This window comes from Hippichthys cyanospilos, chromosome 5 (genome assembly GCF_059441005.1).
Source record: "Hippichthys cyanospilos isolate Australia breed blue-spotted pipefish chromosome 5, RoL_Hcya_1.0, whole genome shotgun sequence".
NCBI classification, from domain to species: domain Eukaryota; kingdom Metazoa; phylum Chordata; class Actinopteri; order Syngnathiformes; family Syngnathidae; genus Hippichthys; species Hippichthys cyanospilos.
In genome coordinates, this window is record NC_142373.1 from 4558351 (window position 1) to 4580066 (window position 21716).

Sequence of the window (21716 nt, forward strand, 5' to 3'; positions counted from 1 at the left end):
AGATGGCCGTCGGATGCTTCACTTCTTCCAACGGCTTTATTTTTTTCGTTCATATGTAGAGAGAGAGAGAGAGAGAGAGAGAGCGAGAGAGCTACCTGGACTTACTGTCAACTGTGACAGCGGAAGAAAGAAACGGACAGTGTAAACAGTGAACGAAACATATCAAATGATTTGGTTTACTGGATCCATACCAGAGGCCATTAATTCGGCCAAACAGCGGAATTTTGTCTTCGTCATCGTCATTGTAGGTATGTGTTTTCATTTTTGCTCATGTACTAGCGATCTTTTTACCATGACATAAGTCGGAGTACGTAGATAGTCGATACTTGGTGAGTCAGCTTACCTATTTAAATGTGCAATTAAAATGTTGACAAACTTCAGACTCCACTGATCTCAGCAAATCGTTTAGTGACAACGATCGGTGAGCATTGAAACAGCCCAAAAACCCTGAAATTTTTATGTCAAGGCCTACACTTAAAATTTCAGTACCAGTTTAAATCAGACATTACGGTAAAGCCCTGCACTCGATCATCAAAGCGAAAAAAGTTGGCACGTTTGATACTCGCTTTTTAAAGTGGAAGTCAGTCAACGATTGCCTTCAACTCCTAATATCAGAATAAGAGGGGAAAACGACTGCTGCACTAATGATTGCTGTAGTAGAAGACAATGATAGCCCACTACCTACTACATCTCAAACCGTCTATATACGTTTTATATGCTTGGGGTCGCTATAGACAGATTTAGTGAGCGAACATTGTCATAATTTGACAGTAATTCACTCAAAAACAAGGAAAATACTTTTCACATTTTGGTTGCAATAGTAGAAGGTGAATGAGGGCCAGCAATTTTCTACAATTTATGATCTTAACCACCTTACTGGGTTCAATCTTCACAAAAAATGTATCATTGGAAAATAAATTCAACAAGGACTCCAGATGAATTGTTTAGTTGATTGGCACATTTACTTAAATAACTTGGCCTTTTGTTTTGGAATAATTTTATCTCGAAATCGATCTTGTGATCACGTGACCTTGACATAATTTTTATGAATACAGTAATAAACTTACATGTTCTTTAAAGGGACAGTGTGTAAGATTTAGAGCGTTTTTCATTAAAAAGGAATACATTTAATTATACATTTCAAAAAAACTTGCAAATGAATGTGTTCTCAAAGACTAACAGTATGTTTTAAAAATTACTCATAGGTCTAGTTATCATTAAATTATATTACATGGGGGGTGGCACTTCTCCGGAGGCAGCACCTGCAGCACTTCCTGTTGTCCATAATGAAAAACAGTCTAAATCTTACACACTATCCATATAAAACATAAAATAGTATCACATGTTCTTTAAATCATAAAAGGTTCAGATGTTCAAATGTTTTAACACCAGTGAGGAGTCAAAATATCATACCATCAGACATTCATGAATATACATGTATCATCATGTACAAGTTTTGCAATTAATATGTACTAGGGCCTATAAGGCACGTGTCGTATTTTAAGGTCTCGTATCGTATAAGGTGCTACAGATGGCTAAAGATAAATGATAAAAATGGTAACTGAAGCAGAGTTTATTTGAACTTTATTTCAGAGTACACTCACAATTTGTTATCAAATCTTCTCACACAAATCCATTTAAAGTGTTCATATTCTCGATCAGAATTGGATAGTGTGGCAATTTTACCATCAAACAACTCTCAGGGCTCTACGTTACAAAAATTTGATTTCAGATTTTTTTCCCCCCTTCATGTTTTTTTAAAGAAAATGGTTAAAACCGACAAAGTTCAAGTGAAATTTTGGTTTTAAGCTAACACTTATCATACATAATTCCCTCTTCGAATTCAAGTGGAAAACATCTGTCTTGCGTGAAATACTCTATACTCAAATGTAGCATAGTAGCACACAGTATATTATTGATAAAGCGCAAACTAAAAACTAAAAATTTCAACTTTGTTAAAGATAAATATATACCAGCATTGCTATAAAGCAATTCTGTTTTTGAGGCTTCTGTAACATTGTATTTTGAAATAAAAGCTTTAATTTAAAGTTGTTACTGGAAAGTTTGTCATGGCAATGGCTGACTTACCGTACAATCTGTTACAGCAGGAGAGCCCACGAGTCAACGAGTTATGTTGGATTGTGTTGACCGTTTTTTTTTTTTGGTTTGTTTGTTTTTTTGTATATATGTATAGTTTTTTTTGTATATATGTATAGCTATATAGGTTGGTGGCGCGCTCAGGTGCAATGGCGCCTTAGTTCTTCGGAACCCAAATTTTATTGTACAATGACAATAAAGGTATTCTATTCTTCTATTCTATTACCTGCTCAGGTGAAGATGAGCTGTCATCAAACCTGATGTCCAGCTGGGAGGATGACAGTGTCTCAGAGTCAGCTAAAAAATTCTGCATAGCCATTAAAGTCGATACCAAAAGGTACAGTACTAAGTTCAACATTTATGCTCAATTTAAATATTAAATAATTCTCAGTGCATTTCCGTTCCTCTTGAACTGTAAGGTCATTGATTCACCCATGGCTCATCAACATTCATTCATGCGTCCTTTGCGTCATGTTGCGTGAATGACATTGACCCCAGTTTTTTCACCTTTTACCCATGAACGCAGCATAACACCAGTTTGCTTCAACAATGAGTTGACAAAATTGAAGTCGCCGAACGGCACTTTTGCTGACGCTCGCTTTCGGCGCTTCCATCGCCCTCAGCATGTTGTTTATGACAAAAAGTATGAAAAGAATACACGCTGAATGATACACGCTGAACACCAACTGTAACAAGTCTCTGATCTAGATCAGATAGGCTATTTTGATAGCCCCGGGTGGACCGTGACAGCAGAGCTCGGGGTTCAAATTTCTTTTTCACTAAAGATGGTGGTGCAAGCCGGAGCGCCTCTCTGTGGCCAGGATGTTCAGATTGGCAGTGAAGGCAAGATGGCGGAAGAAGGGTTAGAAGGGTGGAGGCCAGCATTTCAATTATTTATCCCTCTTTAATTAACATCCCAATTCTGTCCAAAGGTTGATATGTGTGGCTGTGGTTTCTAAAACAAAGTGAAAGAAGGCACAATTACTAGATAAACTAACACGCGTTGACGACATAGCTCTCTAGCTTAGAATAGCATGAGCTAATGCTAAGGTTCGTAAACACATTTTGGAAACAAAGGAAATTATCATGAGTGACAAGACTCACCTCTCCTAGATGCACACTGGAGAAACACAAATTCAACATTAAAACTAATTTGTTGGCAGGTGGTACATTGTAGTGACATGTACAGTAGCTGCGTAACACTGTTTAGCACCGCTGTCTCCCTTATGCTCTCTCCTCACTCACTTGACCATAATGCCCTCACAACAAAGAACACACAACAAAGGACTGAAACCGGATGTCTCGAGGCTGAGCAGTAGTGTTCAATAGGAGCTCCCATGTATATCCCTCAAATTGATTAAAAACTACGCTAAACTTGATTTTCAGGCTTGGCCAAATTACTCTATCCAACTGATGAGGAATGGAACTTCGGAGCAAAGTTAAGGACAAGAAAAAAAGATAAACACAGTGATCAAAGCTAGGGCAAGCTTGCTTCTCGCAAACAAACCTTGAACATTAGCCACCGTGAGGCTAATTTGAGTGTCCACGAAGAGGAATCTGCGTGGGGGGGGGTAAGATTCTCTCTGGGAAAATTGACTCTAAAACCACCCAACTCCAGAATACTATGGACGAAGTGAAAACTACCAGAGCGTTCTAACACGGATAAGCGAAGCAGAACACCACATCTGTAGCACGGAGGACTCGGTGAATGGACTGAACAGATTGATGAAAGAACTGCAGAAGGATAATGACGTGCTTAAAAATAAGATTGCTCAACAAGAGAACCACAGCAGGTGAAACAATGTGCGAATTATAGGCCTATAGGAGAGAACCGAGGGCACGAACCCTTTCAACTTTTTCACGAAGTGGTTCCCTTTAGTCCTGGACAGCCATTAGAAATTGAACGTGCCCACCGGACCCTCAACCCCCGTTCGTGGCTTAACATTGAAATAAAAAGATCACTGAGGAGACTTCATTTTATTTATTTATTTATTGACTTTTCATTTTTTAATACATAAAAAATGTACCGTAACCAAAAAAAGATTGTCATAATGGGATCTGAAAACGGAATTGGAAAAGGGAAATGCTGTCAATACTTTGCGGATGCACTCTATGAGGGGTGGCTTAAATACGCATTCCTTGCTGGGAAATGGATTATGTGTGAAATTTTATGTGTTATGTGTGATTTCATTAATCTCTTTGTCTTCGTTTTTCCACAGTGATGCCTGTATGCAGTTCTCACAGATCTGTATCTTTTTTCATTGTTATTTTCATATACTGGTAATTCATGCAAACATTGTCCTGTAACAATGTTTAAAAAAAAAAAAATATATATATATATATATATATATATATATATATATATATATATATATATATATATATATATATATATATATATATATATATATATATATATATTTATTTATGCAGCTTGTTGGATGTTCTCTTATCTATTCTTTAACAATCTCTGAATGAAGATCCAGTTGTGTGCATTCCCTCAAGTTTCTTTATTGGGGATAATGGTATTCCTTTGGAGGTCATTGCTGGCAGTGTATCTGCCGAAGAACTACGAATTAGAATCGACAAAGTAAGACAGGTAAGAGTCGACTTTGAATTACACATATCACTGTACCTGCATCTAGGTTCACTGGCTTGCTAGTACCTATACTGGCTGTCAATTGGCATTAGGCGGGGGACACCCTGAACTGGTTGCCAGCCAATTGCAGGGCACACAGGGACAAGCAAACATTCAAGCACACGATCACACCTAAAAACAATTTAGAGGGGCCAATACACCTACCATGCATGATTTTGGAATGTGGGAATAAACCGAAGTGCCAGGCGAGAACCCACGCACACCGGGAAGAACATGCAAACTTGATACAGGGAGGCTGGCGCGGGCTGGAATTGAACTCAGGACTCTGAACTGTGATGCTTACTGAACTGTGATGCTTACGTGCTACCCTTTTTTCACCGTGCTGCCTGCAGGTTGATCTTGTTATCTAAAAAAATAGGTTGGGTAACAAAGGATATAAATGTTCTGAGGTTGGCTTCCATTTGCTCCCCCGCGGCCCGGTACCAGTTGATCCACGGACCGGTACTTGTGGCTGGAGACCACTGATTTAAACAACCTTCACACTACTTATGAGCAAGCCACGACTGTGGCTCTCCACGCATACCGTGTGTGGTAAAACTGCAGATATTTGGAAACACAAATCGAGCATCAGTTGAAATAGGGACTGCGACTTGCCACGGAGCAGCACAATGCACGGGTCAAAAAGAACCGTTGAAGAGGCTTGTGGACATTGTTGTCTACCTTGGAGCACAGGAGCAGACATTTTGAGGGCTTGCAGTAGAGGATCACACATCCGTGGTTACTACATTGAACTTGTACATCTACTCCAGAAATATGACGAGAAGATGACTTTATACCTACACTGTAAAATTCAACACAATATTCTTAGAATAAGGGAAGTATGAGTGTGAGAGAATCTTTCAAAATCAAGTTGATATTTGGGTGACCATTTTTTTTATGGCCTACCTTACTTTCTCGATTATGGAATGTAATATGCTCGGGGAAGTGAATAGAATAAGAATTTCATTGTGTGGTATTACTATGCATCCATATGACAATAAAACTCTTGAATCTTGTAAAAGGTCACTGCTCACCACTGTTTTATGCCCTCGGTGTAATGTATATACAGTGACCCCCCCTACTTCGCGGTTAATGGGGGGTGTCAACCCCCCGCGAAGTCTGAAACCCGCGAAGTAGGGTATCAGTTCCTAGATTTCTATTGACGCCCTAATAAAGCCGCAGTAACCATAAACAATCCTTTTTTTTTTGTATTTTTTGCATATGTTATTTCCTTTCTCCTATTATTTAGCATTACATTATCCTTATCAACATTATTGTATATTCATTAAATAACTAATGTTACTTAGTTTGTTGAGAATGTGTTCTCATAACTGGTTATCTGCACCAAGACTCCGGTGAAAGAGTACGCAAGTCATCACGTTGAACTTCACATTTATTTTGGCTCATGTATGGTGTATCATGTAGTATCTGTTGAATAATAAATCAACAACAATCTTAAAGTCAGTCAACTAACATATAAACACTTGCCGAAGTTTAATCTATGAATTTACTGTATTTTTAGCCGACTTTAGCGGGTTAGCAACAACTAACAACAACTACTAACTATAAAGTGCAACCTCTACACAAATGAACACATAAACAAAATAAACACTCATTGCTCACTAAACATAGGCAGTAGCGTGCGTTATTCACATAAATGATAATAAACTATAAATATGAGCTTACGTTGTCATTCACTAAGTCACTGTAACGAGCCCGAATGACGCACAGAGAACGTAAAACAGGAAACGGAAATGCAACGCGACCCGACAAATTAAAAGCATGTATTTTAAAATGAGATAAAAAAATGTCACAAACTCTTAACACTTGAAGAATTCTTAACATAGTTATTAACTAATATTACTTAGTTATTTGAGCAACACAGTACTGTATAATGTACTTTTTTGCTTTTTAAATTTTTTTTCAATTTTTTAGCATTTTTTTAAATTATTTTTTATTTTGAAATATTTTTTATTTTTTCTTGGAAAAACCCCTGAAGTACTGAAACCGTGATATCTGAGACCGCGAAGTAGGAGGGATCACTGTATTAGTGTTTTACTGCAGAAAATCAAGCTGTGGGTTTTCATCCAGCGCCCTTGTAAAATGGAGAAACCACACTGGCTAGTCTTTGTCAGGGCTGGAATGATAACATTGAACAAACAAGTTATCCCAAGAAACAAAACAGTGGTGAGGGACCTCCAATTCTGTATGGCTGCAGAAACAACAGTGGACCGACATTCATTTTTTGAGTTGTTTTTAACCCTTGCTTTTCTGTGGTGTACCCTTTTTTTGCAATAACCTAATTATCTTGCAATCTTTGTGGTTCACCCTTATGTACGTATGACAATGTTCAGCATAGCAGGAATAAACCTTTGCAAAATTGCTATGCTTCCTGGCTCTGAGCTTGATCCACAACAGAAATAGAGCATTGTGACATATACGTGCTTCAGAGTACTACTGATGCTACTGATTGGCTGTCTAGTCTTGTTCTTGCTGTTGACCTTTGGGGCCAGTACTTGGAGCATTCTCCATATGAAGCTCATACGGGTGAGAGCGTGAATGGTTAGGATGAAAGAAAGCATTGGTAAGATGTTACCTAGAGTTCATTTATAATAAATTGGAATTTTGAGTGTTATTATGTTTGGTCACCTACGGGCTCCACTCGAGGTCAACGTCTGAATACTGTTACCAAGGGCAACTCTGGCCTTCTGTGTTCCCCGACTACAGCCAAGGGATGGAAACGGGAAGGGATAACAGCATAGTTATTGTATAACAGTAGCACTGCTGTACTAGGTTTAATAATTGAAGATTTAAGTAAATATGAGTACTGCAGTAATCTTTGTCTCAAATATGTAAAGTATAAATACTTGGTATACACATAAGCATGCATGAAAGTTCCTTGGGTGATTTCAGTCCAAATTAACTGCGAAAAATAATGGAACACTATACATACTTTGAGGGTCTCATATTTTGGTCCAACAAAAATACTCAATATACTCGCATTAATTTATTAGGGTTTACTTAAAATTAATATTTCTGTCAAACGTTATCTGTCAAACATTATCATTGCATTATGAGGAACAAACAATTTGCTATGTCTTCTATGTGGATTCTTCAGATGCATGAAGAAAAAAATGGGACTCCAATGGTAAATCAAGAAACAGCTACTCCTATGATAACTAGTCCAGCACAACCTGTCATGGCTGCACCCTCTGCTACTTCGGTGACCCTCACACCACCAGAACTCATGAGGCCCTCTGCAGTGGGCCACGTAGAATCTAGAGAGATCACTAAAGGTAAGAATGTACAGTTAACTGTAAAATGGATCGCGAGTATCATACCACAGTATTATGGAATTAATATAACAAATACATCAAAATGGAAACTCTACAATTTAAGGGTATCAAATGAGGCTTTAATTGTGATCAGTTAATTACAGTCAGACTTCAAGCATTTTTGTTTTGTTTGTTTAGGTTAATATAACTTCATTTACCTTCTTTCTGCATAAAGATCTGATGTTATTACCTGCGGCTTATAGTCCAGTGCGGCTTATCATGGACAAAAAAAATTTTTTTGCTCATATTTTATATTTTGCTACTGTGGCTTATATGCCAGTGCGCCTTATAGTCCGGAAAATACGATAATAGTCCACACACAGCTTTTTAGTCTTGTTTCTGTTGTATGTTTTTAATCATAGCAGCAGTGTGTAACCAGTCAGCGATGATTACTGCAGCAAGTGGGTATGCAGATCCTACAAGTTCATGTCCTCTGAGTGAAGAGAACTGGAGTGCACAAAGGTAACAACACATATGCAAACAGATTTTAGTTTTAACTATCTAATAATAATTACGTTTTGTCTTACTGCATTTAATCTGACTCTGGATATCAGCCATCAGCAAAAGACGACGCTGGAGGATAAGGTAAGGAAAAACTCTTGAGGGAAATATACAACAGAGCGGGGATGTGTAAAAAAAAATAAAAAATAAAAACTTGTCATAATTGTGTACAATATGATTTGGAGAGCGGTCTGAAATCTAATTTTAGATTTAACGGTGATGCATCACTTTAAAAACCATGAACGTCTGAATGATACAGTAGTCATTTAACTGATTTTATGAATGTTATTACTTATGAGTGCAAAAACAATTTGTTTATACATAGAATAGAATAGTCTTTATTGTCATTTAAAAAAAAACAAAGGTACAAAACTAAATTGGGGGGCTCAAGTGCAACACAAACATAAGTACAAAAACAGCACAAAAAGGATGTGGAAAAATGCAATTGAAAACTGCTAAGTCATGGCAGCAGCATCAGTGCATGTTATTGTTCAAGATTTTGATGGTTTTAGGGAAGAAGCTATCCCTCAGCCTGTTGGTCCTGGACTTTAGACACCTGTAGCGCCTCCCAGAAGGGCTGCAGGTTGAAGTGGTGGAAACCAAGGTGAGAACTGTCCTTGATGATTTTCCTGGTCCTGCTGAGGCAGCGGGAGGTGTAGATGTCCATCAGGGAGGGCATAGGCCAGCCGATGATCTTCTGGGCAGTCTTGATCGCCCTCTGCAGCCTCTTCAAGTCTGCCTCAGTACAGCTGGATGGGGGCCAAATCTCACAGACTGGGGGGTGGTCAGTGAGGAAGTCCTTTAACCAGAAGAAGATGAGTGGGGGGAGGCTCAAGTCCAGCAGCTTGCTGATCAAGATGTCAGGGATGATCGTGTTAAAGGCCGAAGGTCAATGAAGAGCACCCTAGCTCACTTTCTGCTCTGTTAGAATGAGTGGAGGGGTGTCAGGGGCTGTTGGGTTGCAGGGTGGTGCAGATGTGGCCGTGTGCTGTGTTCCAAACCGTGCAAAGAAGCTGCTATTTAACTCCTCAGCTAGAAACACTCTGGGATCCCCAGTTGTTGCCCCTGCTCCTCTGAAGTTTGTGATGGTCTGAATGCCCTGCCATATCCACCGAGCGTTGCTGCTGGAGAGGTGGTCCTCGAAAGTTTTCTTGTAGTTCGCTTTGGCCTCCTTGACTCCTCTCTTCATGTCTGCTTGGGTTGCTCTGTAGAGATCACCGTCATCTAACCTGAAGGCGTCGTCGCGGGCTTTCAGCTGGCTGCGGACATGGCTGGTCATCCATGGCTTCTGGTTGGTGTAGAGCTGGATAGATTTCTCTCTGGTGACCTCCGCAATGCAGCACTTGATGTACATCAGCACAGACAATAGGAATACCGACAGATCTGAATCATCAAATATGTCCTACCCACTGCGTGCGAAGCAGCTGGAACAGTGCATCTGCAGGCCAGGTAGTGATGGTCTTGGTACCTGGCCTGGTGCACCGACTGAGAGGAGTGTATGCTGGGATAAGCAGCAGGCAGATGTGGTCCGACACCCAGGTGAGGGAGAGGGGTGGATCTGTATGCGTGGTTGATGTTAGAGTATACATGGTCGAGAGTGTTTTCCCCCCTGGTTTGGCACTTAACATGGTGGTGAAACTTAGGTAGGACTGTTTTCAGACTCGCCCTGTTAAAGTCTCCAGCTATTATGTGCACACCGTCGGGGTAGACCTTTAGCTGCTTGTTGATGGCATTTAACAACAGCGAGAGAGCTATGCTAACATTAGCGTCTGGTGGGATATAAACAGCTGTAATAGTCACTACCGTTAGCTCTCTCGGTAGAAAAAAAAGGCCTACACCTGACAACTATGTACTCCAGGTCGGGAGAACAGTGTCTGTCAATACTGAGTTGTTGGAGACCAGGAGTCATAGATAGTTCCCTTGAAAAACACTGTAAACAAACAAAAGAGTTCCAGCAAAAACAATGTGAAATAATTTTTTGTTGTTGTTTATTGGTGAATAAGAGCACAGCTTCGTAATATTTTTAACATTCATAACATAACTTTAATGTATTTAAAACTAAGAGGTAACGTTATAATGAGGTAGTTTTTTAATAGTTTGTCCAATAGATGACACTGTTTCATCACTGTTTCGTTCTACCGCTGCAATCTGCCTTAGAGGAAGAGAAGAATAACTGCTCATGTCATCTTTGATGGCTGTGTATTCACAACACTTTGATGGCTGTGTATTCACAACACTGAGATCCTTGTGCGACCAGAGTTGTTGCAGCTCATGTGCAGCAAGAGTGTGCGCACACGGTTTTCCTATCCGTCCTTTGTTCGTGTTCTCTGACTTCTTTTGTGCAGCGAGCAAGACATTGAAATTTAGTTGCAACATGTTGATATCCAAATGATTCAGGAGGAAGCAGAATGGTAGTCCAAGTTCCACTGTATTCTTGATGCCTGGATTATTAGTGTAGATTGAACTTTGAATTATATTGAACTATTGACCTTTGGGAGTGTTTAAATGAGAGACAAATGCGAGAAAATCTTAAGTTCCGCCTGAAAAAGTGTATAAAGTGTATTGTGGGGTGATTACAGCCTTAAAACATGTATGCTAATTGTTGAAAAATAAAGATGGCTACTTTGCGGATTTTGCGGTTTTCTTTAGAATGTAACACCTGCGATAAACAAGGGACCACTGTAATTGAAGGTATATTGTGATGAATACAGTGATCCCTCCTACTTCGCGGTCTCAGATATCGCGGTCTCAGTATTTCGCGAGTTTTTCCAGGAAAAATTAAAAATATTTCAAAACAAAAAATAATTTAAAAAATGCACAAAAATGGAAAAACATTAAAAAAAGCAAAAAAGTACATTATACAGTACCGTATTCATCAAATAACTAAGTAATATTAGTTAATAACTATGTTAAGAATTCTTCAAGCGTTAGAGTTTGTGACATTTGTTATCTTATTTTGAAATGCATGCTTTTATTTAATTTGTCGAGTCGCGTTGCATTTCCGTTTCCTGTTTTACGTTCTCTGCGTCATTCGGCTCGTTACGGTGACAAAGTGAATGACAGCGTAAGCTCATATTTATAGTTTATTATCATTTATGTTGATAACGCACGCTACTGCCTATGTTTAGTGAGCGATGAGTGTTTATTCTGTTTATGTGTTCATCTGTGTAGAGGTTGCACTTTATAGTTAGTAGTTGTTGTTAGTTGTTGCTAACCCGCTAATGTCGGCTAAAAATACAGTAAATTCATAGATTAAAGTTCGGCAAGTGTTTATATGTTAGTTGACTGACTTTAACATTGTTGTTGATTTATTATTCAACAGATACTACATGGTACACCATACATGAGCCAAAATAAATGTGAAGTTCAACGTGATGACTTGCGTGCTCTTTCACCGGAGTCTTGGTGCAGATAACCAGTCCTGAGAACAAATTCTCAAGAAACTAACTAATATTAGTTATTTAATGAATATACAATAATGTTAATAAGGATAATGTTATGTTAAATAATAGGAGAAAGGAAATAAAATATGCAAGAAATACAAAAAAAAAGGATTGTTTATGGTTACTGCGGCTCTATTGGGGCGTACATAGAATCTGGGAACTGATAGACTTCTTCGCGGATTTCAGACTTCGCGGGGGGTTGACACCCCCCATTAACAGCGAAGTAGGGGGGATCACTGTATTTAGATTTTGTTGACATTTTTGTTTTGTTTTCTCTTTCGCAGGACCATATGGATAGAGCAGCCCGTCATTCTAAATCCCTCGAGCAGAAAGCTCAGCAAGTAATACCTCAGGCTGAACAGGCAGAGTTGGAAGAGGGTAGTTTTTTGAGGCTAAGGAGGTAAATCTGCAAATTATAGTCTCAGACCTTTCGATTTTGCCTGTCATGACATATGGTCACATACATTTTCAGGGTTATTATTTAGCTCTTCAAGTGATAATGCAGGCTCGAGCAGTGGCCTCTGCAAGGTCCCTATTGTTTTTATAGAAAATAGCATTATTATTGTTCATTATGAGCATTGAAAAACAGTTCTTGTTGAGAACCGGTTCCCTAGGTTTCAGTTCTTTGTCCTTTTCCTTTTTACCAACGATTGTCTTACCAATATCAGCCGGTCGGTATTACGTCACCACGCATGTCCAGTCACAACATGCGTAGTGACATTGTAGTAACTCCACATGGCTCTTCACAGCACAAACCCCTTTTACAAGTATGGATGAAAACAGGGCAACTTCCAAAGACGATATGCATGCGCACACACAGCATGTTGTCACATTTATGAAGTCATGTTTTTATATATATATATATATATATATATATATATATATATATATAAATATAAAAACATATATATATATATATATATATATATATATATATATGTTTTTATATTTATATATATATATATATATATATATATATATATATATATATATATATATATATATGTTTTTATATTTATATATATATATATATATATATATATATATATATATATATATATATATTTTTTTTTTTTTTTTTTTTTTTTTTTTTTTTTAATCCCCCTTAAGTGCTTGGCCCATCGGCAACATTACAATGTCTTCTGTGGATCCTGAGTTATAGTAACTATTAACACCTTTTGGCTTTCACCTAGGCAGGGAAGAGTAAAATAACCCAGTCAGGATAGACAAATTTACCTGGCAATAACAAATAAGTATGGAACAATCTGTTTTTTTTTTGTGTGTTTTGTTATGTTTGTTGTGCCATAAGTGCGGAGAATGCGCCGCTAGTCAATCTAATACATGATAGTAAAATAGCTAAATGTGGTAAGAAGCCCAGCCAATGCTTCAAATTAAACCGTACCATAACAAATAAAGTATGGCATGACATAAGCAGCCTTGGAATGCTTTTATTTTGATGGTTTTCCCGGAAGCATGGTCTACTTGACAAACATTTGCTCCTGAGCGTAAATATCACAGCACAGCATTTGTTGCCAGCATTTAAAGGTTCACCGTGTAAGATTTCGAGCATTTTTCATTAAAAATTGTTCAATTTAATTATAATAAATTTTAAAAAACTTGGAAATAAATTCGTTCTTAACGACCAACAGTATGTTTTAAATATAATTGTAGGTCTAGTTATCATTAAATTATATTACATAGGGGGTTTCACTCCTCTAGAGATCACCATGTCTGTTATAGCTACAGACAGCAGGAGGTGCTTCATTTACCGTAATGCTGCCAGAGCTCCCACAGGCACATGCGAAAAATTAGAGTATCCCTTTAAAGCAACCTCTAGCATTAATGAGACTCTAGCTGGAAGCACTGGAGTGTTACATATCGGCTTCTGAGAGGAGTAAGATTACTTTTAAAATGTTGAAGGAAAGGACGATGTCAACTTACACGAGCATTTTGTTACACTATCTAGGGCAGATAACAGGACTGGTGTTTTGAGCCCAATAATTCTTTAACGATGTAAACAGCAAACTGAACCAATCAACATTGGTGAGCTGCTCCAAATCAAAGACATAAAACAAAGTGTATGTTAATCTACCTATTAATGCTCCTTTTCCATAAACAAATTGATAAGATGACCGATAAACACCCAAATCATTAAACAATTGAAAATGCAGTTGGAATCTGAAAAATGTTATCAATCTTTGAGTTTTGAATTTTGTAGGTAGCAGTCATCCTGTAGCGGTACTTGAGCGTCTATTCTTCACCAAATCAACCCATTTTGCCTCCGCAAAATGCATACATCTCGATGACGTCACCTTTGTATGGAAACATTGAAACTTAACTCAAAAGTGGTGTTGTGAGGGTTACTTCAAAAATATTATTCAGTTTCTAGTTACTTGTTAAAAACATGTATTTCTTAATGCAAAACAAGTCTGAAAATTAAACAGATGTGCTTTTCTGCAATAATTCATTTTGTGTCTGCGTAGCAAAAGTACCATCACAAGGCTTCAGTTTCGCCTCCCAGATGGCTCCTCTGTCACCAACCAGTTTTCCTCACAGAGTAGACTTCAGGAAGCTCATCAGTTCGTCATGCAGGTCAGTAAACTATACCTCAAGTTTGCCCCAATCAGAGGTTTGACTCGAAACAGCCTTAGTTGGATATTTTTTTACTTCTTGTGACATCCTGCTTTTTTAGTTGATCCTTCAAGGCCTACATTTTATTGGGGGGAAGAATGTATTATGTAACACTGCATTGAGGGTCCTTTATCGGCATAATAAGGGAACCATATTGGAACAGTGTATTGGGTCCTTTGTCAATCTCAGACTGATTCGTTATCTGTAAATGGCCTATCCTATGTGAAGATGGCAGGTAACAAGTACTTTTGAGAGTGTCTGTAGTACACATCAAATTAGCACAATTCATGGAAGTAGAAATAAGATTTCTACTTATGTACAATACAGCACATATTATTGAACAGAATATCCATCTAACCATCGATCTATCTTTTGTAGCCACTTATCCTCACTAGGGTCGTAGACGTGCTGGTGCATATATCGACCGTCTTCGGGCAGTAGGCAGGCGAAAGCCTGAACTTGTTGCCTGTCAATCGCAGGGCACACGCATAGACAAACAACCATTCACATACTCATCCGTACCTATGGACAATTTAAAGTGTTCATTGTACTTATCATGCTCCATTTTGATGATGATGATAATAATAATACAATTATTATATAATAATAATATTGCCTAACAGTAAACTGCTCAAAACTGCAGCAAGGAAGTCAATAGTTAGTATATGCTGAATAGGCTTGACCTTTTTTTTTTTCCCAGAGGATCAGGTGCCATTGATATTTGCAAGGTTGTTTGTAAACGCTGCATAATAATAATAAAGGAATACTAATTTTCAGCAGGGCAGTGCTTGAAACTTAAGCATTTTTTAATTCCATGTTTTTAATGTGTCACTAATCTTGTTATTCATATGTGTGGTGATTTGTTATTATTATTTTTTATTTTTTTTTACTTTCTTAGGAAGTTGGAAACCGCTATGGCAACTTTTCCTTGGCCACCATGTTCCCAAGAAGGAAATTTACCAGTGCAGACCTCAGTAAGACTTTATTGGAGCTGGAACTTGCTCCAAGTGCATCTATTGTTCTTGTGCCAGTGAGTATACTTTACTAATCTAAATAAAATTTTATGTCCCACGTCATATTGCAACATTATTTTCATAAACTCAAACACTTATGTTTCTGCACAATGGATCTTTCCACCTTTTGTCACAATATAACCACAAACTGTAAGTGAATTTCATGTGATTGTTAAACATCTTCTACTTAATATGTAAGTAGAAGATCAAATACTGGTTTTTAAGTAGGCATGGGACGATAACAGAATCCTATGGTATGATAACCTTGAACAAAAAATTCACAGGATTGAAATTACAGCTTTAAATAAATCTTTTTTTAAATCTTGTGTGCTTAACAGAGAGTTAAGTTTGATTTTTAAACAAAAGCTGTACTGCAGCATTTGTGACTGACAGACAAGCATTTACCATGCTAAATTAAAATAAATATGTAAATAAAATCAAAACATACCTTCAGTGAGCAAATCAGCTTTTGCTTACAATAAACATTTCTTTCTGGTTGAACACCTTCAGTTAAAACTGAAACATGGGGCACTTAGCCGAAAATAGCCACCATCGAGTGATGGTAGTTTTATTTCAAATCAACCATTCAACTACTATGTGTATTAATAGTAATAAGAAATCTGTCTCTTCATGTCAGTGGGAATATAGTTCCTCCTCACGCACACATACTTACACAAAAGGCTTGCTCTGTCTGTCTCTGTCTCTTGTCTCTCGTCTCTCTCTAGCGTGCTCACTACAAACTCTTAGCTTACTCGCAAAGCTGCCCGCTCGTTTTCGAAAGCCAAAAACTTCCCAGAAAACCAACTTCGTTTGTTTGGGCGAGTGGGAAAGTTTGATTGGTTCGCCTTCTTCACCCACACTTTATCTCTCCGCGAAGGTAGCATATGATAATATGTTAATCACGTTACCCGAGGTAGTCAACCCAGTAGCAAACTTACACTGGTACTGGTATTGTAGGCAAAAAGCACACACGTAAAATACACAATGAAAGGAAGCTCTCGGTGCATGCTGCAGTTGCCCATCAAGGCAGACAACATGGGAGAGGGAAAAAAAAAAACATACATTGTGACGATTTTTTTTTTTTTTAAGAAATAATGTCCATCAAAATCACAATATATTGCTAATACGCTTATTAGAGTTAGGGTTAATAAATTAAATTAAAACATGAAGATCTGTCCAGAGTTCTTATGGACTCTGAATGTTGTGGGACTATCCTGGTTGACACACCAGTACAACATCACCTGGACATCAAGTCATAAAGCTTCTGGATTGGCAGACTGGAGTCTTGGCCCCCTTATTTAAAAGGTGACTGGAACGTGTGTTTCGGCTAAAGAGAGCTCACGAGCATGGGTTGATATTAACACCCATTGCCACCGTGTGACTGCCGGGCCACCACTGACCCCAGGCCAGTAGCTGTCATTGCGCTTCTTCCGGAATTGTTCAAATTGGAACTGAACAATTATTTGCTTTTGCAATGCAATTGCAATTTAAAAAAATGCTGCAATTGAAATACTTTGTTCAACATTGCACACACACACACACACACACAAGTGTTTGTATTAGGAAGTGTCTGTTGGATGTGTGCCCCCATGTGTGACTACTTGAGTCAGGAGGAATGAAAATGCATCCATGCAAACTAAAACAAGACAAAAAAATGATTAATATTGAGATGTCACCGAGTGGTCATTCCTATTTGTGTTTATCCATCCATTCATTTTCTATAGCTGCTTATTCTCACAAGGGTTGCTGGCTTGCTGGTGCCTGTCCCAGGTGTCTACAGGCAGTAGGACACCCTGAACTGGTTGGCAGGCAATTGCAGGAGTGGCACTTATTTTTTTATTGAAATTGAAAAGGATTATGTCATAGGTAGACATTGTCTTACTTTTCCTACCTATTAGTGTTTGTGTTATTACTCATCGGAAATGGGGTAAGTTTTAGTGTTGATAGGTGTGTGTTTTATTTATTCTTCTGTCTACGTGATAAGTTGAGTGGTTGATTCAAGCAGTCTAATGCACGTTGTTTTATGAAACAAAGTAATAAAGCTACTGATTTGATTTCATTTGTTTGAATGCTTACCAAACTGTTTCGTCCCAAGTATCTAGTATGTTGTTATGCCTATAATTGTAGTAAATTAAGTGTTTTTCTTATTATTTAATGCTCATACACCTTTTTTTTCAATATCCACAAAACATAAAATTCTCCTACATCGTAAGTTTGCATTGTCTTACTTCTCCTGCTTTTTCGTGTTTGTGATGTTTCTGGAGATGGAGTAGGATTTCATTTATATAGGTGTATGTTTTTTTTTTAAGTGATTGCTTTAAGAAGTGCAGTCCATGTCATTTCATTAAACGAAGTGAAATGTAGGTCATCACCACACCTGTGTGGCATTTAGTGTCACGGTGAATGCTTACTAAACAGTTATGTCAAAGCAGCTAGTAAGTATATTGTCCTGTTTTGTTCAAGGAGCTGAGCTTTTTCAAACATATTTACCTTTGCCATTTGTTAATTGAAATAAAAATTTAGAAAATGTGACGTAACAACGTAAGCAAATGTGTTTCCTTCGTTTTGTTTTTGCATCCAGTATGCGTAGTATGAGTAACTACCAATTAAACATTCCATTTTCTCTCACTTACAGTTCACCAGGCCTGCTTCTACTGTTGTCCCATCTACTGGTGGTATCTGGGCTGTCCTTAGCACACTCTTCTACCCCGTTTTCACTGTATGGCGGTTTCTCAGCTCCTTCATATTTCCCACCCCACCCGAAGAACCTTCAAGAAGCTCTTTTCCACTGTCTGAGTCCTACGTCAACCCAACAACACAATCTGATAAACCAAAAAGGTGAGTGACAATCCCTACCTTTTTTAGACAATGCACTGTCTAAACTTTTTTCAAAGAGGGACGGATTTGGTAAGGTGAAAATGTGTGGGGGCCAACCATTCCACCTGACATTCTTTAAACCAATGCTTCTCAAATAGTGGGACGGGCCCCCCTGAGGGTGCGCGGGGGGGGTGATGATGATCCTAAGGGAAAGGCTTTGTTTTTGTGAAGTGTAATTGCAAAGAAATTATCATTTTCATCTTTTTTTTTTTTTTAAAGTTTTCAGGCACTTTGATGCACGAGTGTTTCCTGTTTTAGTCTAAACTGTAATCCGGACAAACGCTGTAAAAAATAATTAACAGTTTTTGAAAGTTGATTTATATTGCTTTTATCTTTTGTTAATGGTAAAAAGGACGCCCGGTATACTATACTATATTAAAGGTATACTTAATATACATTTTATCTATAGATAATAATCTCATTTATAGTCAGCACATCAAGTGTGCATGTGTGTGTGTGTGTGTGCGTGTGTGTGTGTGTGTGGGGGGGGGGGGGGGGGTTGCTCTTTCCTAGGCTTGGCAAAATATAATTGAGATGCACTGGTTTAAACCAATAGCATTGAAGGGACGATGTGTAAGATTTAGACCGTTTTTCATTACGGACAGTAGGAGGTGCTGCATTTACCATTGTCCTTAGCTATAACAGACATGGCAGCCTCCGGAGGAACGCCATCCCCCATGTAATATAATTTACATGAATTACATGAATTTACACACAATTTATTTTATTTTTTTTCTTAAATGAGAACTTTTCTTAAACGAGAACATATCACCGGCGATTTCCTTCTCTTTAATCCAGAATCGAAAAAGCCTCTCCATTTTGTTGTTGACCGAGGTCCGTCCCCTGGCAAGGAGAGTCTTGCACTTAGTCTTGCCCGAGCGGTTACGGCCATACTCACTAGCAAGGTCAACTATGCGTGCGTCTCCTTCTTATTTTTTTATTATCTCCTGCTTGGTTTCTATTGTCATCATCCTCTTACTTCTTCCTTTACCGCCACTTGCAAGTTTAGAAGCCATGTCTAACAGATAAAGTTTGCAAAGTCTTCACAACACACCGAAAAGCTCGATGAGGGCGTTCGGCCAATAGCATATCGGCATTTCTGTGATTGACGTGACGCCGGCCAATAGCATATCGGCATCTCCGTGACTGAGACCGTGACTGTGACCTTAATCGACCAATAGCATATCGGCATCTCCATGACTGAGACTGGGACTGCCTTAATTGACCAATAGCATATCAGCGTTTCCGTGACGTGCGCGAAAAGTTGTTTTTGTTGATGCAGCAAAGCAAAAAAAATAGTGCGGACACACTGACATGCATGTTGGATGGTTCGTAAGACGAAAGGTTTGTGCATAAGAGGGGGACAAAAAACGCCGCGGTCCACGTCGTAAGATGAAAAATTCGTAAAACAGGGAGTTCGTAAACCGGGGGCCCACTGTACTACATTTGCAGCCAATTACCCAGTTGGGAGTGAGAGAAAAAGTGTGATTGCATTATCGCTGCAGAAATTAGAGGAGCGCAAAAATACATTTAAGAAGTGGATTGCATCTCCAAACTCCACGATTGCTGCAAGTTTCGTTGCAACCCGGGAGATAATAAAACGTGGCAAACCGTTCACAGATGGTGACTACATGGAGTCATTCATCACCATATCAGAACACCCATTTACAGACTTCATAAACAAAACCGGGAAAATACAAAAAAAAAGACACGCCTCTCTCGGCCAAGACAGTGAAGGAAAGAATGATTAAAATGGCAGGCAACATCACTGATCAACAAATCAAGGACATTAATTCGGCGCCAGCATACTCTATTGCCTGTGTGTGATGTGATCGATATTGAACAGACTGGGTGTTTATGCAGGTATTTGGCTGATGTTTTATTTTTATAAATACAAGGCTGCGTTTTATTGCACTTTATTGCCCAGATAAGGGGTGATATTTTTGCTTGAGGCTATCATACAGACAGATTCTTATTTCGTCACATGCTTGTGTATTTTTCTTTTCATAATCAATGTGTTAAAGTCAGATGAAAAAAAAATCAACCTGCTTATCCATATATATGTACCTAACTATGTATGAATGTGTGTGTCTGTGTGTGTGTGTATATATATATAGAGAGAGAGACTGTACATGAAATACACAAAATAATATATAATTATGATATCTTCTGCCTTCTTAGAGAATATCTTTCTCGTCCTTCAAAGAACCGTCCCAATAACTTCAAAAAAGATGGGAAAATCTGCCAGCTCAGGTCTCAAGAGGACAGTGAAGATGACAATAACACCTGGAATGGGAACTCAACACAGCAAATGTAGCTCTGTAAAAGTAACATTTTCCCCCTTTTCTGCTTCATAGAATCGCCACCATAACCATCCCATCCCAATTGAAGAAGTTAATACAGTAATTCTAGATCCGGGTTCCCCAACATATGCCAGCTAGCCCACAAGAATCACTTGAGTAGCCTGCGGGCCTGTTCCGAAAATAACTCACATGTGACGGCACATTGTGATTTTCCAGGATTGTTGTCGAAATGATGATTTGACAATGTAAACTACTACAAGAAATGTAAGGAATAAAGTGTTGCATATTGGTATTGATCTGTTTCTTAATTATTGTAAGCATTAACATGTCGTGTCTTCACATAAATCAATACAATTCATTTGTAGCACTATAATGAGCAGTGCACATAACTGATATGCAGGTATGCATGCGCGACAGAAATCACATGCTTCACTCGACGCATTTGCGTACCTACCGTACATTCATCCATGACAACCAAGCCTGAGCTGAAGAATTTTTTTTAAGTGGCTCTTGGATGTACTGTGGCCTTGAAGCACGCTTACAATTCCTACCCCCTCGGGAAGAAGCAAAAAAATGACTCAAGAGAAATTGGATCGCACCAGACCCTTTAATAGGGAAGGGGCTAGATGCCCTCTTACTCACTACCCGCTTGGTCAGACATTGACTGGGGGGGTGCTGTCCGCGGCATTTAGGCAGCGGACGGGGGGTGGGGGGGTGCACAGTGCACACTGGTTGAAAAACACTGATCTATACAATCTGATTCATTTCTAATGACCTCAAATTGTATCACATTTTCTTCCACTGAACACGCTTCTCTTTCACCATTTATCATCAAGTGTTTGTCAAAAGTAGGACTTTTAATTTTCATGAAATGAACT

At 38.5% G+C, this 21716-nt stretch overlaps 1 protein-coding gene across 3 annotated transcripts in view; it reads left to right on the forward strand.

Annotated features, from left to right (window-relative positions):
- ubxn4 (UBX domain protein 4) overlaps window positions 1-21130 on the forward strand; it is a 21650-nt gene extending 520 nt beyond the window's left edge. The window contains exons 1-12 of one of the 3 annotated variants that reach the window (XM_088415584.1): window positions 1-248; window positions 2332-2434; window positions 4317-4345; window positions 4578-4696; window positions 7854-8031; window positions 8433-8532; window positions 8625-8655; window positions 12299-12414; window positions 14498-14606; window positions 15544-15675; window positions 18294-18496; window positions 20717-21130. The exon at window positions 1-248 is cut by the window's left edge and continues 520 nt beyond it. In XM_088415584.1, the coding sequence (XP_088271710.1) occupies window positions 167-248; window positions 2332-2434; window positions 4317-4345; window positions 4578-4696; window positions 7854-8031; window positions 8433-8532; window positions 8625-8655; window positions 12299-12414; window positions 14498-14606; window positions 15544-15675; window positions 18294-18496; window positions 20717-20852 (1338 nt within the window). In that variant the 5' untranslated portion in view covers window positions 1-166 and the 3' untranslated portion in view covers window positions 20853-21130. The remainder of the gene's footprint in view (window positions 249-2331; window positions 2435-4316; window positions 4346-4577; window positions 4697-7853; window positions 8032-8432; window positions 8533-8624; window positions 8656-12298; window positions 12415-14497; window positions 14607-15543; window positions 15676-18293; window positions 18497-20716) is intronic. The other 2 variants (XM_088415585.1, XM_088415586.1) reach the window with 2 other exon arrangements.
- Window positions 21131-21716: the final 586 nt, after the last annotated feature.